We start from the raw sequence: 16,650 nt of genomic DNA, 5'->3' as shown, positions 1-16,650 counted from the left end.
TGTCCTTTGCCAGTCGGTCATAGGGATGGACGGTGGTGGCAAACAAATGAACAAAAATGGAGAGGAGAGAGGACGTGAAGCCACAGCTTACCCTGCCACCAGCTGGGCGACAACACATCATCCCATCTTGGAACACATCTCTGTCACACACAGGGTAAATGGGATTATTCCCTGTGAATTATCTGCTAGCCTGAAGCTCCATCCATCTGCTCATTAACACAATAAAAAAAATTATCAAACGAGTCTTCTGACTCCCAGTCCCTGGGAGCCCAACTACATAACTTGGAAATGACTCTTTATTAGTCTGATCAAAGGCGCATTGTTCAGTAATTAGAAATCATGGCCTCTCCCTCCAGGCTTGGGGCTCATAAACAACAGTTGGATGAGCTTTTTATTGGGGTTGGACCAAAAACTTAGACAGATCCATTTCCTCCTAATTTACACTTGCTTCAATGGGAGAAAAGCAGCGGGAGGCTGAGTTTTTGCTCCGGGAGATCATTGGCTCCCCTGGCTGTAGCAGGCAAGAAATGAGGGAGGGAGCGATATTGAAGTGAGCCCCTGCCTGAGACAGGACAAGGGCCTTAGAGACGGAGCACCAGCGCCAGATCCAAGGCTAAGTGATGTACAGAATCCCTGGTTCTCTCATTGAGGCTCCCATAGCAGCGGTGATGAGAAAGGGGCCTTGGAGACCATAGATGGGGCTGACTATCCAAAGACCCCTGAGGTCAGAAGAGGGCAGGCAGTGATGAGGCTCAGCTAGAATACCAGGTGATTCCATCATCTCATCATTTAATAAATATTTATTGAGGACCTACTAAGTGCCAGCACTCTGCTAGGTATGGGGATCAGATGGCAAATAAAAAAATATAGTGCCTGCTTGTAAAGATATCCCAGGCCAGTCGGGGAGGGTGGTCCCTCCTGGAGGGGAAGCAAAGTCCAGACTCAGAGAGGGCATGCATGCGCCTGGTGAAGAGGAGGAGGGTGGAGGCAGAGGCCAGGCACACCTCACCCCCGGAGCTGAGAGCAGAAATGTCTTCATTCTTCAAGAATCTCTGAGACGTGCTGCACAGCTGGAAATGCAACATGCAGATCCAGCTGTGACCTCCAAGCTTCATCTTTCTTGTCCTCAAACTCTCATGTATTGGACATTGGCACCCAAGAACAGGAAGTCCTAGGAAAAACAGGACAGGACAGGATGGTAAAGAGCATTCTCTACTCCAAAAAGATGCATCTGCGATTGAAAGGGAGCCCACATCTCACGAAACACAAGCTCTGCCAGAATCCAGGTCAGTGCATAAATTGCGAGTGTGCCTCAGTCCCCAAGCTCTCCATAAAGCACAGCTCTTCCCAGCTGCCTTCTCCAAGGAAGAGATCGATCTGTCATTCCCCGAGCTGCTGCTGCCTGGCAGGGCTCTAAGTGTCTTTTGTGTTACCTAAATTTTCTCTCCTTGGCAAATAACGAAAAATTGTGAACAGCTAGGGTGTACTCTCCTGCTCTTCTTACATTTCCATCACCCAGAGGGGCAGGAATTCTGAACCAAAGGCCAAGTTCAGTTCTTTCCCACAGTGATCCATCCTTTGTTTTAGATGGTTAGACACATGGGCGGAGTTGACCTCAAAATTCTAATGAATATTATAATATATAATAAATCTAATTGCTTTCCACGTGTCAAACACTGAGCTAGAAGCTCTCATACTTGCCCTCTAATCATCACAAAAGCTCAATGACGTTTGGGTTACGTCCCATTTTACAGAGGAGAAAACTGAGGCCGATGGTATGAACTGTCACTCAGTCTTTGCTTTGAACAACGATCTGTCTGATTACTTATAAATGCTCAAGAGCAGTTAAGTGCTGAGTATCTCAGAGCCTAAAAGGGCTTTCGACATTTGTTTTTTAGATAGAACAGTTAGCCAGTGTTTCTAGGTTCCTAATCATCCCCCTGCCCTTCATTCCCTTTAATGACTATTATTTTCTGATGTTAAAAATGTACCAGGCACAGCGCAGCATCCCCCTCCTTCTAATGAGTCTGCCAACCCAGTTCATCTCACCTCAGAAGATAACCTGAAAATTGGAAGCACAGATAGACCACAAAATGCTTGGTCAGAATAATAGTTTGAGTAGTGAAAATAGTTTTTCACTATTTCACTTGATATTAAAATAGTTTTTGAGTTAAGCTTTAAAAAGAAACTTAATTTTTTTTTTCTTTTGAGATGGAGTCTTGCTCTGTCGCCCAGGCTGCAGTGCAGTGGCATGATCTCAGCTCACTGCAACCTCTGCCTCCTGGGTTCAAGCCATTCTCCTGCCTCAGCCTCCTGAGTGGCTGGGATTACAGGTGCGCACCACCATGCCCAGCTAATTTTTGTATTTTTAGTAGAAATGGGGTTTCACCATGTTGGCCAGGCTGGTCTCAAACTTTTGACCTCGTGATCCGCCCGCCTTGGCCTCCCAAAGTGCTGGGATTACAGGCGTGAACCACCGCTCCTGGCCTAAAAAAAAATTTTTTTCAAGTTTAAAAAAGAAAGGGAAAGAAAGAAAACAGGTATGAGCACTAGTAATGCAACTGTGCAAAACAAACAAACTTAAAAAAAAAAACCCTTAAAACAAAAAGCACTAGAAGTACACCAAAATTCAAACTGTGCTTGTAGTGGAGCAACAGATTTATGAAGAATTTTTTTAAACCTATATAGTGTTGGCTGTATATGGTGGCTCATGCCTATAATCCCAGCACTTTGGGAGGCTGAGGTGAGCATATCACTTGAGGCCAGGAGTTTGAGACCAGCTTGGCCAGCATTGTGAAACCTTGTCTCTACCAAAAATACAAAAAAAAAAAAAAAAAATTAGCTGGGAGTGGTGGCGGGAGCCTGTAGCTCCAGCTACTCTAGAGGCTCAGGCACAAGAATCTCTTGAACCTGGGAGGCAGAGGTTGCAGTGAGCCAAGATCGCGCCACTGCACTCCAGCCTGAGTGACAGAGCCAGACTCTGTCTCAAAAAATAAAATAAAATAAAATAAATAATATATGGTTGTAGTACTTGTTTAAATGGGGAGGCATGCCAAACAGGTATTTATAATAAAGCTCTTCAACCTAACAATTTAGAAGAAAGGCTTAAAACTTACAAATGACTTTCAGAACCTGACCTAATGCTATGTCTAGGACTTAGCAGTATTTTCTTTCTTTTCTTTTCTTTTTTTTTCTTTCTTTTTTTTTTTTGACGGAGTGTTGCTCTGTTGCCCAGGTTGGAGTGCAGTGGCGTGATCTCGGCTCACTGCAACCTCCACCTCCTGGATTCAAGCAATTCTCCTGTCTCAGCCTCCCGAGTAGCTGGGATTACAGGCACCTGCCACCATGCCCAGCTAATTTTTGTATTTTTAATAGAGACGGGGTTTCACCATGTTGGCCAGGCTGGTCTCAAACTCCAGACCTCGTGATCTGTCCGCCCCGGCTTCCCAAAGTGCTGGGATTATAGGCATGAGCCACTGCACCCGGCCTGCAGTATTTTCAAAATGAGCTGGTCTTGAGCTTCCCTCAGGCCCCTCATGGTAGGGATGGGATGTGGTGGTGGCATAGGGCTGTGTCAAATGCCGCCTGCACCAGCAGAGGTGCCACCTCTGAAGGACACATGGATGGCTTTCTGGCATATGGCAAGGCCCAGGAGCACCTGTCCTGCCCCTGGCCAGACTTTCCCAGCTGCAGGCCTGGGCTGGTTGTCACCCATGAGTCACGGCCTCTGAAGCTAGCATGCAAACCACCTCCTCCCTCACACATCCTCAGAGCCCCCCTGAACCCACCGACCTTATGGATCTGCAGCCCAAGGTCGTAGAGCTGAACATGCTTCAGCAGAGGAAGGGGGAAGCCTTCGGCCAACTTATCTGGAGGTTGAAGCACAACATTGAAAGAGATTGGTGAATAAATAATAATTAGAGACAGATTTTTACCGAAAATGTTCTCTGCAAACTCTATATTCAGTGTATTCCCATTTAGGGATTTCCAAGACTATGAGGTAGGTGTAATTATTCTTTCCATTTTACAGATAAGGAAACTGAGGCACAGAGTGGCCAAGTAACTTGTTCTAGGTCACACAGGAAGTGGCAGAAAGGGGATTTAAACCCAGGGAGGCTGGCTTGGGAGCCTAAGCTGTCAGGCATGGTGCTGTCTGGAGGAAGCACACATTCATGATAAGATAAGGAACAGGGCATTCCACTCCCTGCCCTTTGCCCTGTCCTGCTCTCTGTTGCAGCCAAAAGAATCAAAGCTTCATGGAAACAGGGTTTAAGTCTTTTGCTTTCTTTTTTTGACTAGGTTGGGCAATTGACTGGGAGATGTGAGTTCAGAGGCGGCTGCCTTGTGCCTTCTATATTAACTTGGTCCTCAGTCTTTGACCCGCCTCTTCAGGATGTGGGGCACTTCCTTGTGTCCCTCTTTCCCGCTTATAAGGAGGTTTCCCATGCTCCAAAGAGCTGTCCCAGCCCCCAACCCTCATTAGAGCCCTGGAGGGAGATGAGGCCAACTTCAACGATCCCATGTCACAGGCAGGTCACTAAGCTCAGAGAGAAGTGACTTGCCCACAGTCATACAGCCCCCAGGAGAGCCCTGTTTTCCAAGTCCAACTCTCTTTCCTCCAGACAGCAGTGTTCACTTTTGACTTGGAAAAATCCACAGTGATTCTTACCGTTGAACTTGGGGTAGAGGGTGTTAAGGATGTAATAGTTGAGGAGCGCTTCCAACAGCTCTGCCTGGAGGAGAACAGGAGAGATACATTTACATCGCCACAGGGCCACACGGTGGTTCTGTGTATGCCAACATAGCAAAACGCTTGGAAAAAGCAAACTAGTATTACATCATGCTACTATTTTATAAGATAAAACTCTTTTGAGATGAACATTTAGTATGCAAGTGAACAGAAAAATTTTGGAAAATTACACACCAGACAGTCTTTCCTCTAAAGGAAGAACATCAACATTTGACGTGTCCTTAGCCTTATCTTTAGTATTCAGTTTTATCTAGAGTGAGAATGTTTTTCCTGAACTACCTGCATAATTTTAAAAATTTAATAAAAACAAAATAAGCTTCTCTACCAAAATCATGAAACACAACTTTTAACCCCCACTATATGCCAAGCAGAGAGCTCAGAGCTTTACGTGTATGTCTGATTCAATCTTCACAACAACCCCTCAAAGTTCATATTAATGTCCCTATTCCACATATCGGGAAACTGAGGCCTACAGAATGAAAGGGACTTACTACAAACTGGGCAGCAGCATCAGGATTTGAATCTAAATGTATCTGAGTCTATAGTTTTTGTTTTTACATTTCATGCTCTGAAAACCTGACAAGATGGGTTTTTGTGAAACTTCTTACTTGAATGTTTTAATTGCAGTAAACAGGCACAGATACAATATGAGTGCACCATTATTCACTCCACCCTTTATTCTCTGAAAGGAGTCAGCCTCAGGGTCCCTGTGTCTCTCCCCACAGCTTCTGTGTTTGTTTCCACTTCATAAGTGCTTCGGGAAAATCTGGGAGGCAGGGCACAGGTGGAGGTGGTCAGTGGAGGCCAGCATTGTGGAATGGTAAAAGAGAAGCCAATGACTACACCTTAAAGTCTACGCAGCTCCTCCTTCCCTCTTTCCAGAAAGCTCTTCTCCATAACTTTGGCCCACACTGATTTTCACATTCTCTTTCCTCCTTTTATATGGGGCTGTCTACTTCACCACTTTTTCTACCTTGTGGAAATCGCTTCTTGGATTTACCTGCTCAGCACTCAATCCCTCTTGTTTTGATAATAGAGTCTATTTTCCCCCAGGGAACAACCCTCCTTGCCAGTCTTGGTCCATATGATTTGGATGTAGCTGACTGCAAATCCTGCCTCCTGGAGTGTAGATGAGATCCATGCTGGGCTGACTTCTGGCCACAGTGCTTGGCTTAAGACTGGGTGCCTAAGATTAGTACAATGAGAGCTAGCACAGAGATTTTGTGTGTGTGTGTGTAAATTTTTTAAAAAACTGAAACTGTAGGAAACTCTGGGGCTTGCTACCAATTGGAAGAGCCTGCCTGAGAGTGAAGCTAACACAAATGAAAACAGAACAGAGAGATGGAGAGAGATTCTTGATGCACTAATTAGAACACCTGGATCCAGCTATGCCTGAAACCTCTGGTCTTCGTTTTTTCGTTTATTTTTGCTTTTCAATTATGTAATCCTATATATTTCTCCTCTTTGCTTAAGACTATTTCAATTGGCTTTCTGTCTCTTGCAGTTAACAGAATTCTGTTCAGTAGATGACTTAATTATATATTGTTTTATATTAGGATATAACTGTTCCTTGGCCCTATGTCTTGTGTTTTCGAGACCTTTTACACTTCTGCAGGGCAAAAAATCAACTCTTCTCCTTTTGTATTTCCTATTACAGGTGCCATAGTAATTGCTTAGGAAACACCCCAAATTAATTAACATTCTAATCATGTCATCAATAAAAACAACAACTTACATTGAATAGTCCAACTTTGGATTCTTTCAGTTCCACTTTTACCCTGTAATGAATCAGAAGATTCAAAGGTGTGGGCTTTATGCAAGTCTAAGCAATGCGGGGGTCACCAGAAGCGAGAAAGGATGGGCTTGAGAAGGCACAGGGCCAAAGGTAGGGCGGCAGCAGGAGTGGAAAAGATGACTAAGGAACTAAAAGCAGTGATACAATGATATCGGGAAGACTGTGAGAGGGCAGATGAGATAGTGTCAAAAAGCTCACTGTATCATTTCAGGAAGTTAATATAGCTGGCGTCTAAAATTCATACATTAAGAAGTAACAGTCTTAGTGAATTCTTTAACAATTTGAGATTTGTGGGGGCAGGACCAGTGGGGCAGAAGAATTGGGCCAATGGGGGTGAAATGTAAGTGTCCTTTCCAAATGGTGCCCCCCCTCCCACCAGCTACAGAGAAGCAGCTACAGCATACAGATGGAGTCCAGCTGGGCACCCCCATGTGGGTAGGAGGCCAACTTACTTTCCTGGCTTCAGGAACCCAGTGATCTTGCTGGTATTGAAGGTCAAGATGGCAGATACATTAGTGGCCTGGAAATGCCAGTAGAAGGAAGCAGGTGTAAGTGATGAAGGTTGTATGTATAGGAAGGATGATGAGGGACCAACTGTCTCCTCTCAACAAACAGCTCAATGAACTAAAGCAGGAAATTTGCCCATTAGATTATAGACTCCCAGAAGGCTCACTGTAGGTGCTCAAACAATATTTGAACTTGGACTTGAACATTTTTACTTGAAATTGTTGTTCATGATAGCAGTTAAACTTTGAACAGACGACTAAGAGAAGGTATAGAGTACCTACCCTTGGAAAGCTCTAAAAAGGATCATTTCTAGTTATCTCAGGTCAAGATTCAGCCCTAGTAACAACAACAATAATAAATTATTATTATTATTTTAGAGATGGAGTCTCTGTCTGTCGCCCAGCTGTAGTGCAGTGGTGCAATCATGGCTCACTGCAGCCTCAATCTCCTGGGCTCATGCAATCCTCCCACATCAACCCCCTGAGTAGATAGGACTACAGGTGCATGACACCAGGCCTGGCTATTTTTTTTTCTTTTTTGTAGCAATGGAGTCTTGCTATGTTGCCCAGGCTGCTCTCAAACTCCTGGCCTCATGTGATTCTCCTGCCTTGACCTCCCAAAGTGCTGAGATTACAGATGTGAGCCACCACACCCAGACAATAAATTATATTTTAATTTAAAATATATTAATAATGACACTTTTGATAACAATAACAACAATATTAAATTGCAGATATAGCCTCTAGGAATAATTACCCTGGCAGAGATTTGACTTGTTGATTTCAAAAGTCAAGAAACAAGACAGCAGAGTTCTCCATCCAGGGAGCAAGGCCCCCAAAGGACCCAGCATCCCTTCCCTATTAGACAGAGTCCATCAAAAAAGGAAAACTGACTCTCAATGTTTAATGCAGAGGGAATTTAATACAGGGAATTGGTTATACAAGTGATGGAATTGTTGAGAAGCTAGTAAAGCGTTGGTGAGGCCACCCAGAGATTAGCAGAGACAGGAGGCTGTATCCACTCCAGGACTAGAGGAACAAAGAGTGGAGGTAGAATTATGGAAGTCACCATGGAGGAGACATAGTCACAGCCAGAGCCTCTGCCGTGGCAAAGAAAGAGGAAATAGTACTCTGGCTTCATCCTTCCTCCCCGCCTTCATTCTCCTGACAGTACCTCCCATTGGCTGACCTGGGTGGAAATCAAAGTGCAAAGAAGCATGGGAAATGTAGTCTTCCAAGGTCAAATATAGACAAAGAACAGAGCAAATAGACAAAGACCCGTATACCTTTCTCCCCACAATAGCCCAGACTCACATAGTGAGAGATATATGCATTAAACAAATACACCTGCAGACAGCTACAAAGTATCTTTGTAGTAAACGCTGAGAAGAAACATAATGGGTGTTACAAAAAAAGTGGCAAGGGGTATAAGGTAGATTGGGGGTAAGGGCCAGCAAGAAAGCCTTCTCTCGGGAAGTAATATTTAAGTTGAGACCTGGAGGAATTATCCAGGTGGTGAGTGGGGAGAAAAGCATGTGGGGAAAAGGGAAAAGCATGTGGGGAAAAGGGAACAGCATTTGCAAAGGCTCTGAACCTTACCACGCTGAGCCGGAAGACAGGCTCTTTGCTGGAGCTGGGCAGGAGCACAAAGGCATCTATCTCCATATAGGGGTCCACAGACACATTCCCAGGGCTGAAGTTCAGGAGCGGAGCAGAGGGCACTGATCCCTGGAGCTCCAGGTTCATGTTGGGGTACAGCCTGGCTAACTGGGAGCAGAATTAAGAGATTACATCAAGAGAAGAAAATATACAAGTCTGCCAGGAGAGGCCTGACGGAGTCAGATAAAGCTGGAAGTTGCTTTCGATTGATTTTATTTCCAACAAAATTCTCTGCGCCTTTTTCTCCTAGTAGCAAAAATGGCCATCTCTCCATGTCAGACACAGAGTCTGCACCATCTATTTCACAGCTGTGTTGTATTTTGTTATGTATGGGTCCTGCGATGGATTAAACTCTATTGGGCATCAAGTTGTCTCCAGGGTTTTGCCATTATAATGACCACCTCCTGTGAGCACCCTTGGCTATTCTTTTCAGAAAAATATTCCTAGAGGTGGAATTGCTAAGTTGAAGGACAGCAATGCTTTCTTTTTTTGTTTTGTTTTTTGAGACGGAGTTTCGCTCTTGTCACCCAGGCTGGAGTGCAGTGGTGCCATCTCAGCTCACTGCAACCTCTGCCTCTGGGGTTCAAGTGATTCTCCTTCCTCAGCTTCCCAAGTAGCTGGGATTACAGGTGTGCACCACCACACCTGGCTAATTTTGTATTTTTAGTGGAGACGGGGTTTCTCCATGTTGGCCAGGCTGGTCTTGAACTCCTGACCTCAGGTGATCTGCCTGCCTCGGCCTCCCAAAGTGCTGGGATTACAGGTGTGAGCCACAGCGCCTGGCCAGCAATGCTTTTAAAGCTTTCGGCAGGTATTGCCAAATTGTCCTCCAGAAAAGTTGGGCCCATTTTTTCTCCCTCCCTACCTCCCCTGAGGTTTCTCCATCCCCTTGTCACACTCTGCTAATTGGGCCTGCTGAGGTCAGATGCCAGTGTTTTTGAAATATGACACAGCTGGATCCTACCGTTTCTTTTTTTTTAAAAAAATTTAATTTTCTGTTATTATTTTTTTAATATATTCCACAGAAGATTTCTTTTTTTTTTTTTTTAACTTTTCTTTCTAAAATAGAGACAGGGTCTTAGAAATGTTGTCCAGGTTGGTCTTGAACTCCTGACCTCAAGCAATCCTCCTGCTTTGGCCTCCCAGAGTGCTAGGATTATAGGCATGAGCCACCACGACCAGCCCTAGATTCCACCATTTCAAAAGTGCTCTTAGTTTTTTGTGTAACTGGAGATAGGTAGAGTTTAATTTGGGGCAAGACTCTTCCTTTTTAGGAGTATATTCGTGGAAAAACAGTACTCCCATGGACCTTTTGGTTATGTATATGTAAAACCTACATCCTCTTCTAGAAGGGAGATGTTTGGAAAGCTGAGGGGGTAAAATGCTTCACTAAGAAGGTGGGCAGAGTTGCTTTTCCAAGCATTTCAGATAAGAGATACTGATCCTGTATGTACATAAAATATCATCAGAAAGATATGCATAATCTGGTAATATTGGCAAACTTGAGATGAGAACTGGGTGGTTAGGGAATAGGCGTGGATGCGAGACTTTCCACTCTATAACCTTTTAGAACTTTTGAATGTTGAACCTTAAGAATTTATTACCCATTCAAAAACTAACATTTTTAATAATTTTTTTTGAGACAGGGTCTCACTCTGTTGCCCAGGCTGTAGTGCAGTGGTGCAATCACAGCTCACTGCAGCCTCAACCTCCCAGCCTCAGGTGATCTTCCCACCTCAGCCTCCCTGGTGGCTGGGACTACAGCTGTGTGCCACCACACTTGGCTAATTTTTGTATTTTTTGTAGAGATGGGGTTTCATCATGTTGCCCAGGCTGGTCTTGAACTCCTGGACTCAAGCAATCCGCCCACCTGGCCACCCACATTGCTGGGATTACAGGCATGAGCCACCATGCCTGGCCAAAAAATAATTTTTTAAAGCACCAAGAACATGCCTGGCACCTAGGAAGCCCCCAGTAATTGTTAGCTGCTGTTCATTAGAGTACATTTTATGGACTATGCCAGCATTCCTTGGGATTCTTAGATAACACCAATAGAAGACTGGACAAGCTGTGGTCTCATAAGATATGGGGCTCGGCCTCTGTTATTTAGGCTTTGAAGGGAGCAGAACCCCAGCCTTCAGTGGGAGTCTCATCCCAGCCTTCTGACTCTTGGTCAAGCTGAGAGAAATGCAGAGGTTTTAAAGAGAAACCTCTGGAGTCTAGTAGGCTCAGTCTGCACTCATGGGGAGCTAAGGGACTCCTTACCCGTGGGACGAAGGGTCGGAAGGACTTGGTGGTCAGTCGGATATTTGAGTCAGGCGGTATCTGCAGCAAAGAGACATGAAGAAGTTTTAGGGTGCTCCCGCTGGAGCTGAAGGTCTAAAGAAGATTGGGGAGACGGGGGGATGTGCAAGACTGTTGCTTCTCCACAGCCTGGGTTACCCTGGCAGGGAGGAGATGCCTGTCCTGCATTCACCCAAGGAGAGCACATGGGTCTCCAGTGTCCTGCCTGCTCTCCCGGGGGTAGCTGATGTGTGAGTCCCACTCAGAGGGTCTGCGAGGGTGAGGTTTGCAGTCACACAGACTTCGGTTTGGGTCCTGACTTTGTGATCTCAGGCCAGCCCTTCCATCTCCCTGAACCTCAACTTCCTTATCCATAAAATGGGGATAACAATAGTCCCCACATTCAAGTCACTGTGAGGGCTAAACGAACATCTAACACAAGGCCCAGCATGTGGTGAGTGCTCCATAAAACGTAGCTATTATCATCCCATTGAAAGAGAGGCCTGTGCCGCAGTAGGATGGGTAAACCAAACACGATGCCAGAAGCAAAGGCCTGTGCAGGTGTAGGAGGCCATCAGAAGGACAAAACGACCCTCCATCTACCAGACAGCCCCTGACTTATACCAGGGTAAGCTGGACTACTGTTTCTCCCATCATCCTGACATTATTCATGAGGCCTCAACTTTTATGAAGTGCTTCAAGAAACAACTTTTTGAAACCCAGAAATATTAGAGAAACTGGAGAACCATTAAAGGTGAGATCCACTATAAAATTCAGTCTCCCTTATACAAAGCCGCAATGGAAACAGTTGTTTTGGGGGTGTGAGGAAAACTGTCTCTCCTTTTCACCATGAATCATGAAATCATGTGTCTTTTTCACTTTAGCTACAAGGAAGCTCCCAGACAGGTTTGAGATGTTTAAGAAATTAATTTACGGGCTCAGTGTCTTTATAATTGTGCTTTATTTTCACTTGGTCTTTATTTCCTTTTCTCTGAAAATATATGCATTTATCAGTGCATGTATTATCCTGGCTCATTCACATATATATATATTTTTTTGAGATGCAGTCTCACTCTGTTGCCCAGGCTGCAGTGCAGTAGCGAGATCACAGCTCACTGCAACCTCTGCCTCCTGGGCTCAAGCAATTCTCCTGCCTCAGCCTCCCATGTAGCTGGAACTACAGGCACATGCCACCATGCCTGGCTAATTTTTGTATTTTTAGTAGAGAGGAGGTTTTGCCATGTTGGCCGGGCTGGTCTTGAACTTCTGACCTCAGGTGATCCACCCACCTTGGCTTCCCAAAGTGCGAGCCACCTTGCCCAGCCTCATTCACTAAAATATTTTTAAATAAACCTCCAGAAATCATCAGGATGAGAGAAAATACGAATTAGACTAACAAGTCTAGACTAGTAAACAGGTCTAGAAAAGCAAAACACAGATAAGCAAGCTGCAAAGTCTTCCACAGTTGTTATAAGGGAGAAAGAGTTTTGTTTTGTTTTTTTTTTTTTTTTTTTTTTGAGACAGGGTCTCACTCTGTTGCTCAGGCTGGAGTGCAGTGGCATGATCTTGGCTCACTGCAACCTCCGCCTCATGGGTTCAAGCGATTCTCCCACCTCAGCCTCCCGAGTAGCTGGGATTACAGGCGCACACCACCACACCTGGCTAATTTTTGTATTTTTAGTAGAGACAGGGTTTTGCCATGTTGGCCAGGCTGGTCTCGAGCTCCTGACCTCAAGTGATCCGCCCGCCTCAGGCTCTCAAAGTGCTGGGATTACAGGCATGAGCCACCACACCCAGCCATGGGAGAAAGAACTTTGGCTTTGAGTTTCTTGGTTGCCAAAGTAAAAAGGGATATTGTGCTAACGTATTTTTCTTGGTGTTGATTTTTCTCTTAGCTATAACTCACTATTTGACTGATGTCAACAGGGGTGAAAAGGAAAGAAGGAAGGAGCGGTAGGTTACGTGTTCATTTGAGAGACCTGTTTGCCACCATCCTCACCATGTCATCTGTGATGGAGAAGTTCAGATACCCTTCCTCATGATAAACCAGGCTGGCCGTGTTGAAGACATAATCCGAGACGGCGAAGTAGACCATTTTGTTGTGTTCCTCAGGAAGGCTCATGACTGGAGCAAGGAGGGTAACTGGGGAACGGTGGCTACGATGAAAGATTTCACCCTGGAGAGGGAAATAGGGTCCAATTGGACTTTTCAAAGCCTATCCCGGGGCTGGGGGCTAGGTATTCCCCTACACAGTCTGATGAAGGGACGCTGGCTGGAGCACTGCCTGAAACTCCACCATTAAAGGCAGTGTTATGTCTTTTAATGAAAAGCTCGCCAGAAGCTTTGCTATATTAACCCACAGGACGTCTTGGCCAGCCCTTCTATACGCCCTAGGCCCATCTACACTCCCTAAGGCCAGCTCTGATTGGCGTCTTCTGCATGATGGGCCAGGCAAAGCAGGGGAAGAAGGAGGAGGGAAGCGTTAAGACCCGAGAGGTGTAAGACAGCCGTGGAGAGAATCCTAGCTCTGGAAACACTCCCCACCACTCCATATCACCCGGCCCTCGACAAAGTGGGAACCACTGGGAAGATGAGGACAGATCTGAAGTTGGGGGGACAGGTGGCCCAAAGAATGGCTGACCCTGAGGGAAAGCCTCACCCACGCAGCCCGGCCCCAGGACCCTCACCTTCAACATCACCTCCAGCATCTGGGCTGTTGCCCGAGGGGCTTCCACTAAGCTGTAATCAATGCCGGCGAACCTGTCAATCTCTGTTGTAACTGTGAATGACGACAGGGCAGAATTAGGGGCCAGGTGCCACTTTCAGCTGCTGGAGGAGGGACAAGGGCTCTGGCTGACTCACATTCCCTGTGACTTTCTTCAGAATCCCCCTACTAGCCCGGCCCTGAGGCAAAGAATTGCTTCTTCAAGAAAGAGACTACATGGATTCCCTTGGATGAGTTAACAATGGTGGGGGTGCATGCTCAGCCTAGGGCCTAAGCAGCTTCCAGACAAGCACACACACACACACACACACACACACACACACACACACCATGAGTCCAGGCTTCACCTCTCCAGCCACATCTGGAGCTTAATGCTGAGCCAATAACCAGAAAGGTCAGGCATGGCCTGTCCAGAGGGCCCAGACACTCCCCTCCAAAACCCTGAATGAATGAATGTTCCAAGTCCCAGTACTGGGTTGCCGACCTGGACCTCTGGTAAAGGTGATGTCAGCAAGTAACCGCATAGGGACTTAGGAGCTAAGGCATCAGAGAACATCTCAGATAATTTATCAGGGTCTCCCCCTCCAAGCTTAATGTGTGCACCCTGGATCCAGGGACTCCACTTGTAGATGGCTCCCTGCAGCCCTGTTGGCAATAGCAAGGGACAGCAAAACACCTAAATGTCCATCAGTGGGGGACTTATTAAATAAATGCAGACACATCCATGTAATGGAATACTACACGGCTGTTAGCATAATAAGTTCTGTTACAACCACTTTGGAAAACTGTTTGGCAGGATCTGATAATGCTGAATCTGGGCATATCACATGATATGATGAGCTGCAATTTCACTCCCAGGTATATACCCAAAGACATGCGACCATAGGTACTAGGACATTCATAGCAGCACTATGGATAATGGCCTAAAACTGAACACCCCCCAGATGGCCTTCAACAGTAGAATGGACAAATAAATGGGGAAACATCTACATGGTGATATACTATGCAGCAAGGAGAATAAACCAGCTACACTACAGGTGCATGCAACAATATGCATTGACCTCATGTTTTATTTTATTTCATTTCTTTTTGAGATAGGATCTCACTCTGTGGCCCAGGCTGGAGTGCAGTGGCACAATTTCAGCCCACCGCTGCCTTGACCTCCTGGGCTCAAGTGATCCTCCCACCTTGGCCTCCCAAGTAGCTGGGACTACAGGCACACACCACTATGCCTGGCTAATTTTTGTATTTATTGTAGAGGTGGGGTTTCGCCATGTTGCCCAGGCTGGCCTTGAACTCCTGAACTCAAGTGATCCTCCCTCCTTGGCCTCCCAAAGTGCTGGGATTATAGGTTTGCACCACCAAGCCTGACCTGACCCCGTATTTTATTTTGTTTATTTATTATTTATTTATTTTTCTTTGTTGAGACAGAGTCCCGTTCTATTGCCCAGGCTGGAGTGCAGTAGCACAATCTCAACTCACTGCAAACTCCGCCTCCCAGGTTCAAGCGATTCTCCTGCCTCAGCCTCCCGAGTAGCTGGGATTACAGGCATCCACCACAGCACCTGGCTAATTTTTGTATTTTTAGTAGAGATGGGCATTCACCATGTTGACCAGGATGGTCTCGAACTCCTGATCTCGGGTAATCCACCCGCCTCGGCCTCCCTAACTGCTGGGATTACAGGCGTGAGCTCTCACGCCTGTAATCCCAGCACTTTGGGAGGCCGACGCGGGCGGATCACGAGGTCAGGAGATCGAGACCACCCTGGCTAACATGGTGAAACCCCATCTCTACTAAAAATACAAAAAAAATTAGCCAGACGTGGTGGCAGGTGCCTGTAGTCCCAGCTACTCGTGAGGCTGAGACAGGAGAATGGCGTGAACCCACGAGGCGGAGCTTGCAGTGAGCCGAGATTGCGCCACTGCACTCCAGCCTGGGCAACAGAGCGAGACTCCATCTCAAAAAAAAAAAAAAAAGAAAGAAAACAAAAAATAACGGCGTGAGCCACCGCGCCCAGCCCTGACCTCATATTTTAAAGTTGAACAAAGAAAGCCTTCTGGCTTTTGAAAAGAGACTCAAAATATTGTCTGATTCCATTCATGTGCAAAGTGCACAACTAATCTTTGCTGGTAGAAGTTGGGATAGTGGTGACCCTGGAGGGCTGGGCAGTGACTGAGGGGCACACCAGGGGCTCTGAAAAACCAGCCGTGTTCTGTTTCTCAGTTGGGAGCTGTTTGCATGCATGTAAAAACTCTTTAACAGCACACTTATGATTTGAGCACTTTTCTCTATAAATATACTTCAATAAAAAGTTTTTTAAAATGAAATCAAGCTGGCACAGTGGCTTGTTCCTGTCATCCCGGTATTTTGGGAGGCTGAGGTGGGCAGATCACTTGAGCCCAGTAGTTCAAGACCAGCCTGATCAACATAAAGAAACCTTGTCTCTACAAAAAATACAAAAAGTAGCCAGGTCTGGTGGCATGCACCTGTGGTCCCAGCTACTTAGGTGGCTGAGGCAGGAGGATCACTTGAGCTCAAGAGGTTGAGGCTGCAATGAGCCAAGATCACACCACTGCACTCCAGCCTGGGACACAGAGTGAGATCCCATCTCAAAAAAAAGAAATCTAGAACAATGCCTATACTATGTGTATATGAACATACATATTTAAAATTATGCATATACACATAGATTCATGAACAAAATAATACATGAATGTCTATTCATATGCTTACGTGTATTTATATTTGTACATGCAAAGAAAATATCTCAAAAGATACACCCAAAACAGAAGTTGCTTCTTGGAAGAAAAGTTGGGGGAGAAAAATGAACTTTTAATTTTTACTTTCTTTTTTTGTTATTGTTGTTGAGACAGAGTTTCAGTCTTTGTTGCCCAGGGTAGGGTGCAATGGCGCGATCTTGGCTCACTGCAA

The 16,650-nt window shown here is 45.7% G+C and overlaps 1 protein-coding gene across 1 annotated transcript in view; it reads right to left on the bottom strand.

Annotated features, from left to right (window-relative positions):
* Positions 1–487: 487 nt before the first annotated feature.
* Positions 488–16,650, bottom strand: part of LBP (lipopolysaccharide binding protein) — a 32,786-nt gene continuing 16,623 nt past the window's right edge. The window contains exons 7-15 of the mRNA XM_009233575.4: positions 13,681–13,772; positions 12,993–13,169; positions 10,976–11,035; positions 8,651–8,818; positions 6,998–7,065; positions 6,486–6,528; positions 4,670–4,733; positions 3,793–3,869; positions 488–1,171 (exon numbers count right to left, since the gene is read on the bottom strand). Of these exons, the coding sequence (XP_009231850.3) occupies positions 1,127–1,171; positions 3,793–3,869; positions 4,670–4,733; positions 6,486–6,528; positions 6,998–7,065; positions 8,651–8,818; positions 10,976–11,035; positions 12,993–13,169; positions 13,681–13,772 (794 nt within the window). The 3' untranslated portion in view covers positions 488–1,126. The remainder of the gene's footprint in view (positions 1,172–3,792; positions 3,870–4,669; positions 4,734–6,485; positions 6,529–6,997; positions 7,066–8,650; positions 8,819–10,975; positions 11,036–12,992; positions 13,170–13,680; positions 13,773–16,650) is intronic.

Source organism: Pongo abelii, chromosome 21 (assembly GCF_028885655.2).
Source record: "Pongo abelii isolate AG06213 chromosome 21, NHGRI_mPonAbe1-v2.0_pri, whole genome shotgun sequence".
NCBI lineage: Eukaryota > Metazoa > Chordata > Mammalia > Primates > Hominidae > Pongo > Pongo abelii.
The sequence above is the reverse complement of the archived record's forward strand: the minus strand, read 5'-3'. Positions and strand labels throughout refer to the sequence as shown.